Raw genomic sequence first — 17,284 nt, 5'->3', positions numbered from 1 at the left:
CCATCACTGTGTTGTACACCTGAAACTAATATAATATTGTATGTCAACTATATTTCAAATGAACGCTAGAAAATTTTTTTTTGTTTTTTTACTTCTAAAGATTTTATTTATTTATTTGAGAGAGAATGAGAGATAGAGAACACGAGAGGGGAGAGGGTCAGAGGGAGCAGCAGACTCCCTGATGAGCAGGGAGCCCGATGTGGGACTCGATCCTGGGACTCCAGGATCATGAACTGAGCCGAAGGCAGTCGCTTAACCAAGTGAGCCACCCAGGCACCCGATATATTAAGATTATTATCAATTGATTAACCAAACATTTTTTATTAATTTAAAACTTGGGAGATGCAGAATGTTAAAAGACTATTTACTAAACAATACTAAGTTCATAAATTAAAGTTTCTGTGGCATTTCCAAAGAGAAAATTTAAAAATCAGATAGTTAGAAATTTCTAACCTGATGCTTTTATCATTCACTGAAAGGCATTAGGCATTCTCATGGTAATTTGTTCTTTAAAAGGGGGGGGAGCAAGCAAGTAGAAGGTACTTACATCCCTCCCCCAGTTTTAAGAGGAAGACAGAAGGAAGAAAATGACCATCGCTACTGGTATATTTTAATCTTAAGTCCATATATCTAAATTATCTATTTAATCACTGATAATCACTTACATATTGCCTGGGCAATCATCTTAGTTCCACAATGGCTCACTATGATCACTAGTGACCTTAATCCCAGTGGGAAAGGAGTATGTGTTTCATCCAATTTCCAAAATCAATTCTAAATCCTCTTTTGGAATCATACTAGACTGGTTGAGAAACTAAATCAAAAAAAAAAAAAAGGGAAAACTTTTTTAGAAATTAATATTCCTCTGGTCTACTTTTGTCTGTTAGTAAAACAGTTTCGCTGGCAGGCCAATGCCCATTTTAAACTCATGCAAGCATCTAAAATTAGAGCCTAACTCTAGGATTTCACCTGCAGAGCTGAAAAGGCAATTGATCTAGTTCCACAAAAAGTCAAATTTAAAACTCTTGGCTTTTTCACTGCAATTGTCTACATATGAGGTCAGCTAGCACTTCTGGCCTTGATCAAGCATCACATCCACCCTACTGAGCATACCAAGCATAGGAAACCATTCTGTACCAGTCACTAGCCATTTGTTCCACTACTTTAAAACCTCATGCTGTTTCTCCTCCACACTACACTGCCTCTTTAAAAAGATCCTTTACCAAGTCTACTTTCCTAGTATTTCCTAGCCTCTCCATCCACAACCCTGAGACTGCATACTTCAAACATTAGGTAATAAGAAACTTCTTTCCAGTCTCTTACACAGCAATCTCGAGCTTTTATCACATATCCAATGATATTTTAATGGAATAGTACACATAACCCTTAAGATACTTATCAAGAAAGAAATGAACATGAAAACTCCTCAAAGAAGTATCACATATTGGAATGCTTGACAAACCCCAAGAAGCCCTTACAGGAAGAAAATGTAAATGCCTTCAAGTCTTCCAGAATCAAAAACCCTAAAGATGTCCAGTCTAACATAAAAAGATAATAAAACATACCCATGATGATTACTTCAAAACACTTCAAGAAATCCTATGTTTAATTTTATCACATTCCATTATTTTTAAAATGTGTAAGGTATATATCTAGTACATTCAAAATTATCCAATTAATCAGATTGTTCATTTAAATAAACTATCTAATTCCTCAGTCTCACTCAGTGAGTTAAAGGTCACAGTTAAAGGTTAAGTTAAAGGTCTTTCAGAGTTTATTCAACTGTATACTGTAGCAGCATTTAGGCTACCACCTTGCACAAAGACCTTTTTTATTGCATTTTGGGTATATAGGTGTATACTAAAAAGAATGTGTAGGGAGGGAAGACTGTGAACATCCAATGACATATCAAATCATACATTTTATAGCTTAGTACATAAATCTTTTTTTTAAGATTTTATTTATTTATTTATTTGAGAAAGAGAGAGAGAGAGAGAATGTGCACAGGGGAAGAAGCAGAGAGGAAGGGAGAGGGAGGGAGAAAGAATCTCAAGCAGACCCCCTGTGCTGAGTGCAGAACCTGATGCGGAGCTCAATCCCACAAACCAGAGGATCATGACCTGAGCGGAAACCAAGAGTCAGAGGTTTAACCGACTGAGCCACCCAGGCGCCCCATTACATATATCTTTTAATGCAGAATAAAGACATTTGGTATTAGTAAATAGCTCAGAAAGAAACTCAACTGCACCCCAAACCATATAACTACCTCTTGCCCCTCAAAAAGGCATAAGTTAACCCTTTTCAAATGTATCAGACTGTTTCACATCGTGAGCTATAATTTTACATTCAAAACTACAAAAAGAAACCACCTAAAATTTTAATAAAATCACAACACCCTGTCTTGAAATAAAGATTACAGTGTATAAAAAACCTCCTCTGCAAACTACTTTGGAAGCAAAGAGATAAACAGAGCTGAGGAGTATGAAGTCCTTTTACTCCATTTCATTAAAATTTCTGCAAGCACACTAAAAATGTTGAAGAAATATGTTTTGAGGAAAAGTGAGGAGTGTTTTGAAAATTAAAGAAAAATATAGAGAATTAAAAATCTTACAGTATACATGTATCATTATTCCCAAATATTCTCATTGTTTTAATAATTGCTCAACAAGGATTGTGAGAAATCCACTAGAGTACCCTATGTATTGCCATCATAAAGAACACACATAAATTCACAAATGATCGGTGCCAATAACTACCCTATCATTTAAATATTTCAGGTAACTTCCACTAATCCCAGATAAGTATTATCGTGCTGGGTATCTTGATCCATGTACCTCAATGTTACAGTGCCTGATCCACACTAACCCATATTACCCTAATTTCCCCAGGAAGTTACCAGCAGAAAGTTCAAATGAAGAAAGTGGTCTCATATAGAATCTGCAAATGCTCAGCAGGACCTACATACCGGCAAGTCCACACTAACATCAGTACCATCCAGAAGAGACACCCGACACGTGATGATGGACTTTGAGTCTCCAGCGGCAGGAATGTGTGTGGCAGCTCGCTGAGCTTCTCGGAGTCGTTCCTTCTCAGCATGTTTACGCATTGACCGACGCCCAAGTGTTCTACGGAAGAAGCTCAGCATTTTTGTCACTAATAAAAAGACAGAAAAAGGTATTAGCAGACTCCCCGCAATGTGCAGACAAACGGTGTTATTTAGTAAAATCCTATGGCCATTACAGACATATTATTAAAAGGAGCAAGTAAATTTGAAAAACATAATTAAAACTAGCTACTTTAGGGGCGCCTGGGTGGCTCAGTCGTTAAGCGTCTGCCTTCGGCTCAGGTCATGATCCCAGGATCCTGAGATCACTTGGTGTCCAGCTCCCTGCTCAGCGGGGAGCCTGCTTCTCCTCCCTCTCCCACTCCCCCTGCTTGTGTTCCCTCTCTGGCCGTCTCTCTCTCTGTCAAATAAATAAAATCTTAAAAAAAAAAAAAAAACTAGCTACTTTAACTCACAGTTTTTGAAAACTTTTATATGCAGAGCTATGACTTACAGCATTTCTAAACTTACTGGTCTATTTTATAAGAAGCTGATATGAGACAACGAACATTTACCAAGTTTATCAGGCCTTCTGGGTCAATGAATTTTATGTACAATTGCCGTATATCTCTACAAACATCAGGAGACAATCCATACGCTAACTTATCCTTTGATGATCATAACACTCCTAAAAAGTTCCATTTCTTTTCTGAGCAATCACAATAAAAATACAAAAACGGGCGCCTGGCTCGTTCAGTGGGTGAAGCACTCGACTCCCGATCTCAGGGTTGTAGGTTCAAGCTCCACACTGGGTGTGGAGATTACTTAAAAATAAAATCTTAAAAAATAAATAAATAATCACCTATCTCAGCTAAAATACAAATATAATTCAAATATTATGTTTTTATTAAATATTCTATTATTTAAAGATTTTCAATTGCTATTTAATAGAGTCAATTCTTTATAATGTTAAATTATTTTAAGGCCACTTCTCATCTTTATTAAGAATGTTAAGTTTAATCAAATTAACTAAAATAGGTTTAATAATCTTATTTTTTTATTTTTTTTAAGATTTTATTTATTTATTTGACAGAAAGAGAGCACACAAGCAGGAGGAACGGCAGGCAGAGGGAGAGGGACAAGCAGGCTCCCCACTAAGCAGGGAGCCCAGTGTGGGGCTCAAACCCAGGACCCTGGGATCATGACCTAAGCTGAAGGCAGAGCTTAACCAGCTGAGCCACCCAGGCGTCCCTAGTTTAGTAATTTTAAAAATACAGCAAACACAAATGGTAACACCATAAAAACTATCTTGCTAACCTAATGTTTAATTTATGCAAATAAGAATGAGAAAAATAAGGACGATTAATTCCAGAGAAAACAGGAAGTTGAGAAGGGAAAGTAATCACAGTATAATACATGACTTAGCTAATAGTTTAAATATTCATAATACTATAAACACTAAATATTGATCTAACCATAATTATAAAGTAACTATAAGAGGAGGTATATAACAGAGGTAGATACAGAAAGCCAATTCATCATCTTGCCAAGTTGTAATTCAACAGATAATTCCTAAAACCAAATATCAAGAAGTGACAATAAAAGCATGTTACTTAAAATGTGAAAGTGTTTGTCTTGAGGACAGAACTCAGCAGAGTGCTATTTTTCAAAAGAAGCCTTCAGATTAGATGACTCAACCAGATACATTTATAAATTTGATTAAAATAAAAACTAATTTAAAAATAAATACCAGCACATTAAAAAATAAGTGCCTATAAATTAAAGATCATACACATATCACACATATGGATATTCCTACATAATTGAGCAAAATATGGACAAAATTATGAACAAAGGACAAGATGTATGTTCATCTACTTAAATCCCAAGAAAATAAAATTTTAGATCCCTTTTCATAAAGTTTACAAGGCACTCATAACATCTGGCTGCAGTCTCTTTCTCTTCAGGTTTCTCTTCAGACATTGCTCCTTTTGCACTTTGCTATCCATTCTCGTTTCAGCTGCCTAAGAAAGGTACTTGTTATACCAGATGTGGAAAGCCCATGTGTCAGAGACTCCCTACCTATTTAACTCAACTCTACCTGTATCTCCCCTGAGAAACATTCTCTGATAACCAAAGAGTTAGCCACTCCCATCATCACACTTCCACTGAAACTTGAAAATATTTTACTGTTTCACTAATCAGATTTTAATTATTTACATGTCTGTCTCATTTATCTTAAGCTTCTGAAGACATAATTCCTTTTTTGAATAGCCAGCCACCCAGAACATTTCATCATCAAGTACAAAAAATAGTAAGTAAATAATCTTACTTGCTTCACAGAAAAACTCCCCAAAATACAGTCTAATTTTGATGAGTAAACTAAGGGTCCGATAAATGAAACCACTGGCCAGGTCCATTATTTAGTAAATAATGAAGACATTAAAAAAAAAAATTTAAAAAAAAATCAAACTCTGATTTTTCTGATTCCAAATCTTGGTCTCTCTATCTCACCAAAGAACAATTCATGTAAAACTTGTATTTTAGAGATAAATCATCAAAGATCATAGCTAAAAAGAGTCTGAATGAAAATACAAGTACAAAACATACATGATAAATTTGTTTTTTTAAAAACTTACTTCAGCTTACTCGACAAATTGCAAGGGGGGAAAAGAAATGCAAAGAAAACTACAGATTAAAACAGACTTAAAATACATATCCATCAATCACAATGCACCTACATTAGATCCTAATTCAAATTTTTTTTTAAGTTGTCTGATGTTATCATTGGGGGAAGCTAAGTCCAAGGTATATGGGAACTCTACTACTGTAACTTCCACATAAGTCTAATATTTCAAAATATAGGAAATTTTAAAGTCACACCTTTGTTGGGGCGCCAGGGAGGTGCAGTCATTCGAGCGTCCAACTACTGGTTTCAGCTCAGGTCATGATCTTGGGGTCCTGAGAGTGAGTCCCATGTTGCTCTGCGCTCAGCGCAGAGTCTACTTGGGATTCTCTCTCCCTCTACCCCTCCCGCTCATGCTGTCTCTCTCTCTCTAAATAGATAAAATCTTAAAAAAAAAAAAGTCACACATTTGCTGTTACACATATAATTTATAAGAAGTCTTGTATAACCAGTTGATACTTTAAATTAGATGCATTTGTGGGGTGCCTGGGTGGCTCAGTTGGTTAAGCTTCCGACTCTTGATTACAGCTCAGGTCATGACCTTGAGATCGTGAGACTGAGACCCACATCAGCTCTGCACTAGGCATGGAGCCTGCTTAGGAGTCTCTCTCCCTCTCACCCTGCTCACCTGTTTTCTCTATCTCGATGAAAAAAGAAAAAAAAGATAAAAATAATAAAATTTAAATTAGATGCATTTATAAACATGATGAAAATATAAGCTGAAATATTGGAATAATATCAACGTAATAAAAAATTCAACTGCTATATATTGAGAATTATATCCTCATTTTACAAGTATGCATATTGCTATGTAATTAGGTAAGCTAGCAAAGCCATGACAGTTGTCATTTGAACTTCCTAAGGACATAAATTTGGCACACATTTGAACACTGACTGGATTGTTTATGATAACCAAGGAATTACTGCCATTTTTCTTTTAGATAAAATAGTGGTATTAAAGTTAAGTGGGGATAGAAACTAAACAAATTGCCCAGATAAGTGGCCATCGTTGGAGCATGATGGGTACATGGGGGTTCATTGTACTCTTCTGACTACTTGAATTTTTCCAAAATAAAAGTTTTTCTCAGGGAAAATCATGTTCAAAATGCACTACAACTGTGATTCCTAGCAAGCAAATAAACTATAAAACAAGTTTTCTGACTTTCACCTTATCTTGTACCTTGAAAATAAAAATTCATTATGCAAGTAGAGTTAACCTGCTAAGAAAAACAAAGCTTCTTTAAGATTTAATAACTATGGGGGCGCCTGGGTGGCTCAGTTGTTAAGCATCTGCCTTCAGCTCAGGTCGGGATAGAGCACCGCATCGGGCTCCCTGCTCAGCAAGAACGCCTGCTTCTCCCTCTCCCACTCCCCCTGCTTGTGTTCCTGCTCTCGTTGTCTCTCTGTCAAATAAATAAATAAAATCGTTAAAAAAAAAAGATTTAATAACTATGTATTTTGAACCATAAAACCCAATGCCACAAACAACTTCTTTTTACAAAATATAAAAGCAACTTACATGAAAATAAATTTCAGATGGACTAAGAATTTAATCAAAGAAATGATAAAGTACTAGGAGACAATATATTAAAGAGCTTTTAAAATTTTTTAAAGGATTAATATGCAGTTTAATAAAGGACTATCACAAACCATTAAGATAATGCAACAGTAAAAAGGGCAAGATACGAAGAACAAGTTCTAAAAGAGAATATGAAATGAAATATGTACAAAATAATGTTTGACCTCGACAATAACAAAGGAAATCTAAATTAAAAAAATAAGATACTATCAGGGCACCTGGGTGGCTTAGTCATTAAGCATCTGCCTTCGGTTCAGGTCATGATCCCAAGGTCCTGGGATCAAGCCCCATATCGGGCTCCCTGCTCGGTGGGAAGCCTGCTTCTCCCTCTCCCACTCCCCCTGATTGTGTTTCCCATCTCACTGTCTCTCTGTCAAATAAATAAAAATTTTTAAAAATGTTTAAACAAAGAAACAAAAAAGATACGGTCATTTAAGACTCAAGATAGCCAATGTTGAAAAGGATATGGGCAGGCGAGAATTCTACCACTGAAAGGATATGGGAAAAACAATTACCCTACACTGTCCTCTTTGGAGGATTTAACCACACTATCAAAAATGTTAATGTGCCTACACTTTAACTCAGCAATTATATTTTTGGTAGGATATCCTAAGAAATAGGATGTGATCCAAGTTGTAGAAGTAAGGATTTTCAGGGCATAATTTTAAATTTTAAGTATGTCCATCAACATGCAAGTAGTTAAACAAATTATGGTACATCAAATGGTATACAACACAGCTGTTTTTTAAATACAATTGACTTAGACAAAATTTCTAAGTGAAAAATGAAATCAGAGAAAAGTGGTAAGTTTTATCCCTCGTATACACAAAAGGACTAAGACATGCAAACTTTTTTTTTAAGATTGAGAGGCAGAAACAGAGCATGAGCAGGGGAGGAGGCACAAGGAGAGGGAGAAGCAGACTCCCTGCTGAGCAGGGAGCCCGACGTAGGGCTCTGTAGGGCTCAATCCCAGTACCGTGAGATCATGACCTGAGCCAAAGGCAGGCGCCTAACCGACTAAGACGTGCAAGCGGTTAAGTGAGGTTATCTCTGGAGAGGGTCATGTGGAGGTACTTAAGTCCTCTTTAATAAGAATATATGAATGTGTCAAAAGAGTTTTTTAAAAATTGTTAAGGGACACCTGGATGGCTCAGTCAGTTGAGCATCCGACTCTTGCTTTCAGCTCAGGATTTGATCTCAGAGTCATGAGTTTTAAGCCCTGCATTAGGCTCCACGCTGGACATGGAGCCTACTTAAAAAAAAAAAAAAAAAATTGTTAAAAGAAAAAAAGTTTTAGGGCGCCTGGGTGGCTCAGTTGGCTAAGCCACTGCCTTCGGCTCAGGTCATGATCCTGGAGTCCCGGGATCGAGTCCCACATCGGGCTCCCTGCTCAGCAGGGAGTCTGCTTCTCCCTCTGACCCTCTTCCCTCTCATGCTCTCTATCTCTCATTCTCTCTCTCAAATAAATAAATAAAATCTTTAAAAAAAAAAAAAAGAAAAAAGTTTTCCCATGTTCACTCTTTCTCCATCCCCCACTACCACTTTCATTCTAAATGCTACAGCAGTGGATTTTTAGCAACCACAAATCTAATCCCAGTTAAAAAATCTTTAATGGTCTTGCTCTGGATCCAGCTCCTCCTACCTGCCAGACCCTTCAGGCAGACCACTCCCAGCTGTTCACTCTGCTCTAGTATCCCTTCTGTTCAATCCAACAATCTTTTTAACTGTGGACCTTTTTTTTTTTTTTTTGCTGTTCCATCTTTCTGGAATGCTCTCTTTCCACTTCACCTCCCTCCCATTTCCTCAGAAAAGCATTCCCTGACTCCTGAGTCTAAATTAGGTGCTCCTTTTAGTACCCTTAGACTCTTCTTTATAACATTTACCAAAACTGTAATTAAATACCCAATTGTTTAATTATTTTTTTTACTGGGTACTTCCCCACTAAGACTCAAGGATCTGGTCTGACTCATTCAGCAAGATGACCTAGCTAGCACGGCAATCAGCATATTAGGCACTCAATAAAGAACTTGTCTGACACTAAAATGATACAGTGGAATTCTCTGAGAGTAGGTGTAGATGGTTTTTTTGTTTTTTTAAAAGATTTTATTTTATTTGAGAGCGAGAGTGAGAGAGAGAGCACAAGAGCGGGTAGGGTCAGAGGGAGAAGCAGATTCCCCAGTGAGCAGGGAGCCCGATGCGGGACTCCGGGATCATGACCTGAGCCGAAGGCAGTCACTTAACCAACTGAGCCACCCAGGCGCCCCGGTTTTTTTGCTTTTGTTTTTTTCTTTTAATGCGTTTTTAATCTGTGATTTCTCATTTTGATCTGTAAAGAAAGGTATTCTTTACAATCATAAAAAAAGCAAACTGAAATAATCCATTTACTACCTAAATTAACTGAAGATTTTTTTAAAGTATGTATCTAAAACTCAAGTTTGTCAGGAAACGTGTATACTCTCATATGTAACGGGTGGCCACATTCTTTGGTAGGCAATTGCTTTTTGATAAAGCAATATACCAATATACAGCAAGTGCCACAGATATTAATATCTTTGGCTTCACTAATCCCAACACAGAAAACGTCCGCAAGAGAGTAACTCAACAAAAGTAATACATATCCCTTTCTAATGAAGCTTACCTATAAAAAGAAAACCCTGCAAACTAGCTTACGTGTACTAATAATCCACTATGTTAAGTAGGGTTCAGCAATGTTTTAGCAACGTCAGAAATAGAGTTATGGGTAATTTTCCCCCTAATTCTTAAAAAAATACTCCTGGTATCAATTTAAAATGTTGTCAAAAGGTTTAAAAGACCTGGGTCTTCTCGCTCTTAGCTAAAACTCATGAGACTTAGTAACCATAAAGATAGTGACAGGTACAATTAATGTTTACACACCGAAAAACCCCAACCTTAACACGCCCAGAGTCACGGGTGGGGGCGGGGGAGGATCCTTTGGATCCCGCCATTGCTGGGAACCCACCTGCCTCTCACAATTTCCAAGTGGCTGGTTTCAGCCCAACGCAAACCAACCACAAAAGTCCTCTCGGGTTTTTGTTTTAAGACCGTGACACGAACCACGGTGGGTTTTATCCCTTGACCTGCCACATCCCCCTCGCCAACCAGACAGCTAAGCCGAGAACTCTTAGTGAAGGGCGACCCCGGCTGCTCGGGAGGGAGTCATGGCCAGGAACGGGCAGGGGTCGGACCCGCACACATTAACCCGCCTCACCCCCGGCTCCCCGCTCCGGCCGCGCCGCCCAGTATCGGCCGAAACTCAGCGGCCCGGCCCCATTGGCCGCCGCCGCCCCTCCCCTCCCGGCAGGTTTAATATTTTGCCGGCCGGCGGGGGAAGCAGCGGGAGCCGGAGCGTCCCCGGGCGAGGCCGGGAGAACAGAGCCCCGACGCCAGCCAGAATGGGTCCCTGGAGCGGTGAGGGGAAGCGGGGCGTGGACCGAGCCCGGTACTTGAGCAGTGCGGCCGGGGCCACCGGGCCTCGCGCTTACCTGGGCTGGGGACGGAGGCGCGGTGGCTAAGGCGGCGCGGAGAGCCGGCGACGCGAGCGTAGAGGTCCCGAGCGCGACTGAGGAGGGGGCGACTCCTCTGGAGACGCCAAGAAATGGCGGCCTGAGGCGCGCGCCCACCCTGCGCTAATCCTCTGAAGGACCCCAGCCGTCCGCCGGCCCGCCCCTTAAAGCACCCTCTAGGCTCCGCCCTCCGGGGGCGGGGCGCTCTGCTCTTAAATGGGCAATGACACCGCCCCGGAAATCGCCGGACTGGGTTAGACTCGGGTTAAAACGGCGATGCCAGGCCCTGCCGAATCGGCCACCAGTGCTAGCGGCCCGGCGTCCCGGGCTGGTTTAAAGGGGCGCTGCCGCAGTCCAGCCCTGTTTATCAGACTCCTCCTTGGGAGGGGGTGCACGCCCGCGGAGAGCCCCCAAATTAGTACCATCCCAAAAGTAGCTTAGCGCTGTCTGAGCCCAGCATTAGGTGCTGCTAGATTCATTTATCCATTTGAGAAATTAATTCACTCAGCAAATCTTTACTGCCCCATTGTTAGAGAAATTTTCATTGTAGTGGGGAGAAAGACGGTAACAAATACATATCAAATAGTGGTATCATGAGGAGAAAAAAGGGAACGGGAAATAGATTTCTGTTTAACACAGAGTGGTCAAGGAGATCCTCTGTGACCAGGGAACATTTCATCCGTTCTTTCCACAGATAATTTGTGAAATTGCCTATTATGGGCCAGGCTGTTTTCTAGACACTGGAGATACAGCAAATAATCAAGACAGACAAAAATCCCTCATGCAGGTTAAGTACTAGCTGGAGAGACAGAAAATAAATGAGATAAATAAGTAAAATTAAATGCTATGTTAGGCAGTGCTAAATGATAGAGAAAAATCAAAGCAGGGGACAGAGATAGGGAATAAGAAGTTGTCATTTTAGACAGACTAGCTAGGTAAGAAGGAAGGCCTCAATAAGGCGACCTTTGAGTGAAAATGGAAAGGAGGTGAAGGAGTGGTTCCGTGGACCCCTGGGGGAAGAGCAGAGGTTAACTCCAAAGGCCCCGTTGGGTGGGTGCTTGGTCTGCTCAAGGAAAGCCAACATGCCTAAAGGTGAATAAATAGAGCCGTGGAAGGTGACAAGCCAGGGAGAGAGAGCTGTGAGGTGAAGGGCCGTATGAGCCTGCCTCCCTGTCTGAGGAAGTCAGAGAATCATTGGCAGCTGTGAGGGTATGAAGTGCATGAAGTCGCTGCTGGCTGAGATGAGAATAGGCAAATACTCAGCCCCTTCTGGAGATTTAGCACTGCCAGTCCTCCACCATCCCAAGACTTAATAGTTGGGCTTGGCAGGGACAGCTGGTCTCTGCTCCACGTGGCGTTGGCTGGGGCAGCTCAACGGGAGTTGGAGTTACCAAAATGGCCTCATGCATCTCTGTGGCATTTCAGCTGGGATGGCTGAAATGAACAGCTGAGTTCTGACTGGGGCTCTTTCTCTAGCAGGGTAGTTGGGGTGGCTCAAGCCTGGAAGCCTATTAAGGGAAATGCCCAGAAGTCACACCATGTCACTTCTGTTGCCTATTATGGTCAAAGCAAGTCACAAGGCCAGGCCAGTTCCAATAAGATCCCACCTATTTTTTTTTCTTTTAAATAAATTTCCTTTCTCTACTTTTAAAAAATAATTTCATTGAGATATGTCAAATATGATACAATTCACCCATTTAAAGTGTACACTTCAGTGGTGTTTAGTATATTCACAAAGCTGTGCAACCATCATTACAATCTAATTGTAGGACATTTTTATTTCCTCTCATGGGAGAGGCAGCATGGGAGTACAGGGATGGGAGGAATTGTTGAGGGTCATCTTTGCATCTGTATCTCAATAAAAAGCAATGGTGATGATTATGATATAGGAGGGAGGGAAGCTATGGATGTATAGATGAAACAAGAAAGGGCCATAGTTTGAAGCTGGGTACATAGGTACATTGAACTATTCTATTTTATGTATAGGTTTAAATTTTTTGCATAATAAGTTCTTTTTAAAAAAAATACTGTCTGGGCTATATACTTCTTGGAAAGTCTTCATGTATCCCCCAGGGGACTGATTACCCCAGTTTGAAAACTACAGTCTTTTTTTTTAAGATTTTATTTATTTACTTGAGAGAGAGAGAGTGCAAGCAGGGGGAGGGGCAGAGGGAGACGGAGAAGCAGGCTCCCTGCTCAGGGAGCCAGACGTGGGGCTCGATCCCAGAACCCTGGGATCATGACCTGGGCCAAAGGTCGCCGCTTAACCAACTGAGCCACCCAGGCGCCCCTGAAAACTACAGTCTTGAGTGTCATCCCCTCAGTCTATCAGGGCTGTCTCCCTCCAACTATTTATTACGCAGCATCTACACATTTGAAAGCTGCATTGTAATTTATCTGTTTACTGACCAATAGCATTTTCTGTCAAGACGTAAAAACCTACCTCATTGTCCTAAACTGTTGCATAGCTCACCAACTGGAGAAAGAGTCCTCTTGTCCCCTTCTGCTGAATCTTTATCTCTACCTCCTGTCAAGGGTGGGGTTGAGGGAGACTGTGAATAAGGGGAGAGAAATAGGTGAGAAAGATGGTTATAGGCTGAGGGAAATATGAAGACTTGGGGAAGAAGAATGGAACCTAAGGACTTAAGTCATGCGAAGTTGTTCATGCTTTAATCATGTAAGATTATTCTTAATAACAATTTGTCCCCTCCCCAAATCTTCCCCTCCAAGACATAAATACCCTCTCCAATATCCCTATTTTGTGGCAGTTTGGTCCCCTAATTGGCTCCTACCAGAGACAGAGAAGTTTCTCTCCTGGAACACAACTGAATTAAGTAAAAATGCTTTTGGCTGCAAGTAATGCACAATACAACTAACTGTACATAAGCAAATAAGGATTTAATGTTTTTCACATAAATAATCTAGAGGTAAATGGCTGCCTGATATCGGTTCAGGTCCTCAACAATGCTATAAGGATCCTAAACACTTTTGCTCTTTCTCTTCTGCCATCCTTAGCATGTTGAGTCTGGTTTTTATGCTCTGGCCACAGAAGCGCTACAGTATCTCCAACCCTTCTGACTTTCACGAATGAAAGGGAAAGGGGGAAAGACCTTCATGAAGACTTGTATTTTAGTTCAGGGAATGAAGTCCCACCACCCACTGTGTCATCAGTCAGAACTAGATTAGCTGCCCAGACTTGGACTACTTACTGACCATAGGGTAAGGGAACACCATGACATCTTTACACCAATCCTAATTCACTCTTGGGGTTTGGGGAAAGGCCTGCTCTCCAATCTGGGCTCTCCATTAACTTCTTGAACAAATCCAAGTTTTATTAGCAGGAAAAGGGGGTGTTTCAAGGAAGAATGACTATGGGTGCGCTATAGAGGGTGCCTACCACAATAACCAACTTTTTGGTGGAATAGTCCTAACCCATGGAAAGATTTTCCTTTATTGCTCCAAGAGGTGTAATAAAAGGAAACTGTTTAGAATGGAGTGGAGAGGCCAGCAGGGGGAGCTCTCACACTGTTCCACTCAGACCCAACAGGAGAAGATGTACCTTATGCTGGTTTAGCTTCTACTTTAATATCCCAGCAGGAAGTAGAAAGGTTTTTCTCCTTCCCAGCCAATGAGAGACCGTCACAACTCAACCAATGAAAAGCCCCTATGCTTGGAACTCCCAGTTTACTTCAATGGACGTTTTGTCTTCCAACAGCCCTCTCAACTTCCCACTCTCCTGTATAAAAGAGCCAACCTCTCCTTGGTTTACTGGACTTGCCTACGGTTTTGCCATAACTTCCTTGTCCTGAATTGCAATTCTCTTTTATTCCTGAATTTTTTGCCAGTGAAATAATTGACGGTTTTAATAGAACATCCTCACTCTAGATTTCCCTTTCTATCTTAGGTCCTGGTTTGCTCTCTGGAGTCACACAAAAAGAGATAGATCCAATTTTGTGGGTTCTAAAATTCATACAACCGAGAGAGGGCTCTTAAGTGAAATAACACAAATTTAAGGATTCAATATTAGGTACAGGGGCTTGGAAGGGGCCCACACAAGTCTGGAGACCTAAAGCTTAAACCTAATTATCTTCATCGTATATCTGCCTCTGCCCACAAAGAGAAACATAATTCCTTTTTCACGTTGGAACTCTAAATAGTCAAGGACGGGGTGCCTGGGTGGCTCAGCTGGTTGAGCGACTGCCTTCGGCTCGGGTCATGATCCTGGAGTCCCAGGATCGAGTCCCGCATCGGGCTCCCTGCTGGGCAGGGAGTCTGACCTCCCTCCCTCTCGTGCTCTCTCTCTGCCATTCTCTCTCTCTCTCAATAAATAAATAAAAAATCTTAAATAAATAAATAAATAAATAATCAAGGACGTTTGTCCCAAGCCTGCAAAATCTCCTTCTCTTGTGCTGATTTCCAAAAAAGTAAAGAACTCCCTAAATAGTTTTTTTCTGAATCGGTCCACACTGGTGGGGTCACTCATGCCAAGGTATTCTGAGCAGAGGGAAGTCCAATGTAAGACTCACTTCTCTTGGAGACTGAAGGACCCCTGCATTCCAAAAATTCTCCATTGAAAAGAAAATACTCTCAGGGGAGTGGGTATCATAAAGAATTCATTTATCAGACCCTGGATCTAAGAGAGCATTACCTATTCAAAAAATGCACGCAAATAAAATAAATCAAAAAACAAACCCAGTCATCAGGAAACACCACTAAGATAGGGAACGTTGTAAGTAGACTGCGAAGAGTCTAAACTTTAGAAGCTAAAACATCTAAAACAATTTTCAAGTCTGTTTGGATAAAGATGATACTACCTTCCTCGCAGGGGAGTAACGAGTGTTACAGAAAACAAGTTATCTGAAAGTGTTTTCAAAAGTGTACAACATGACATATAAGAGAATGTAAATACCACAGATTAAGGAACAAAAGTACCTGGGGATGCAAATAGAAGATGAGGGGCTACAAAATGGGGCCATCACTTGTGCCTAATTTCATGTGGTTGGGTAGTTCCCTCTACCCAGCTAAATCTTTCCTGAGCCAGAATCTCATGTTTGAGAGTCCACCTTTTCTCTTTGCAAGTGTCCCTGGAGGGAATAAGATCTTAAACAAATTCACACTAAAGTATTAGCCATACAGGCTAATTGAAGAACACCTTAAAAGAACGAGGGATGGCTGCCGGAGACATATGCATAGAAGGGACACAGAAGGATGAATTGAAGACAAGTCACTTCTTTCTCCAAAGTACTCGGGCTTTTCCCTACATCTGGAGACTCAGGGAAGAAGACCTAAGTATTCATGTTCCATGAATCCATATTTCAGGCATCACTTTGTCCAGCATTATTTGGACCAGAGTCTACTGATCTGGTGGCCTATGCATCTTCTTTACAATGATGAGGAGAAAAATTGAGAAAGCCTTGGATGGCTCCAGGAAAGTTCATAATATTGGGTAATAGGCGGAAATAAAAAATTTTGCCATTAGATTTGCCTGATGGTGAAACTATGGTGAGACTGAGTCAAGGGAAGAAAAAGGAAGGAGCCAAGGCTCAGTATTTCTAAAAGTTAACGTGCATATGTCACTGGAAGACCTTATTCAAAGGTTTAAGTCTAGGGTGGAGACCCAGAGTCTGCATTACCCACAAGCTTGCAGTTTGTTGATAGTGCTCACTAGTGGGTACATTTTGAGTAATGAGGTCTTTCACTGACTGCCCCACACCTGTGACTACTGACCCGACATCAGGGCCTATAAAGGTATTAGAAGACATACAGTAGAAAGATCAGTGCCAGTAACTCACTTGAACAAGGATTCATTTTTTTCTCATCAGTTTTCTCATCTATAAAATGTAATTAGAACAGATGATGGGTTGGATTGTGTCCTATAAAAGATAGGTTGTAGTTCCAATCCCTAATACCTATGAATGTGACCTTAATTGGTCTTTGCATATGAAATCAAGTTAAGATGAAGTCACTTAAGCAAACCCTAAACAAATATGACCGGTGTCCTTATAGGAAAGAGAAATTTGCCCCCCCCATGTTTATAGCAACATTATTTACAATAGCCAAGACATGAAAACAATCTAAGCATCCATCAGTGGATGAATGAATAAAGAAGGTATGCTATAGGGGCTCCTGGGTGGCTCAGTCGGTTAAGCATCCAACTCTTGGTTTTGGCTCAGGTCATGATCTCATCAGTCATGGGATGCAGCTCTATGTCAGGCTCTGCGCTCAGTGGGGAGTCAGCTTGAAGATTCTTTCCCTCTGCTCCTCCCCCAACTCCCTCGAGTGCGCATGTGTACTCTTTCTCTCTCAAATAAATAAATCTTAAAAAAGAAAAGGTATGGTATATATATAATGCAATATCATTCAGCCATGAAAACATGAGGAAATTCTACCATTTGCAACAAGATGGATGGAGCTTGAAGGCATTATGCTATGTGAAATGAGTCAGACAGAGA

General features: G+C 40.5%; 1 protein-coding gene across 10 annotated transcripts in view; it reads right to left on the bottom strand.

Annotated features, from left to right (window-relative positions):
• Positions 1-10,999, bottom strand: part of EPB41L5 (erythrocyte membrane protein band 4.1 like 5) — a 154,299-nt gene extending 143,300 nt beyond the window's left edge. For 3 of the 10 annotated variants that reach the window (XR_012375987.1, XM_073885137.1, XM_073885140.1), the window contains exons 1-3: positions 10,812-10,999; positions 5,927-6,114; positions 2,966-3,153 (exon numbers count right to left, since the gene is read on the bottom strand). Coding sequence is in view for 8 of the 10 variants with exons in the window: in XM_073885137.1 (XP_073741238.1) it covers positions 2,966-3,153; positions 5,927-5,957 (219 nt within the window). In the remaining 2 variants the exon portion in view is untranslated. Of the gene's footprint in view, positions 1-2,957; positions 3,154-5,926; positions 6,115-10,288; positions 10,509-10,811 lie in introns of those variants that run through there. The other 7 variants (XM_073885152.1, XM_073885165.1, XM_073885147.1 and 4 more) reach the window with 7 other exon arrangements.
• Between the last annotated feature and the right edge of the window lie 6,285 nt (positions 11,000-17,284).

This window comes from Callorhinus ursinus, unplaced genomic scaffold (assembly GCF_003265705.2).
Source record: "Callorhinus ursinus isolate GAN/ISIS: 27379988/994484 unplaced genomic scaffold, GSC_fseal_2.0 scaffold2, whole genome shotgun sequence".
Classification (NCBI taxonomy): domain Eukaryota; kingdom Metazoa; phylum Chordata; class Mammalia; order Carnivora; family Otariidae; genus Callorhinus; species Callorhinus ursinus.
Note: the sequence above shows the minus strand (reverse complement) of the source record. Positions and strands in the feature narration are given on the sequence as shown.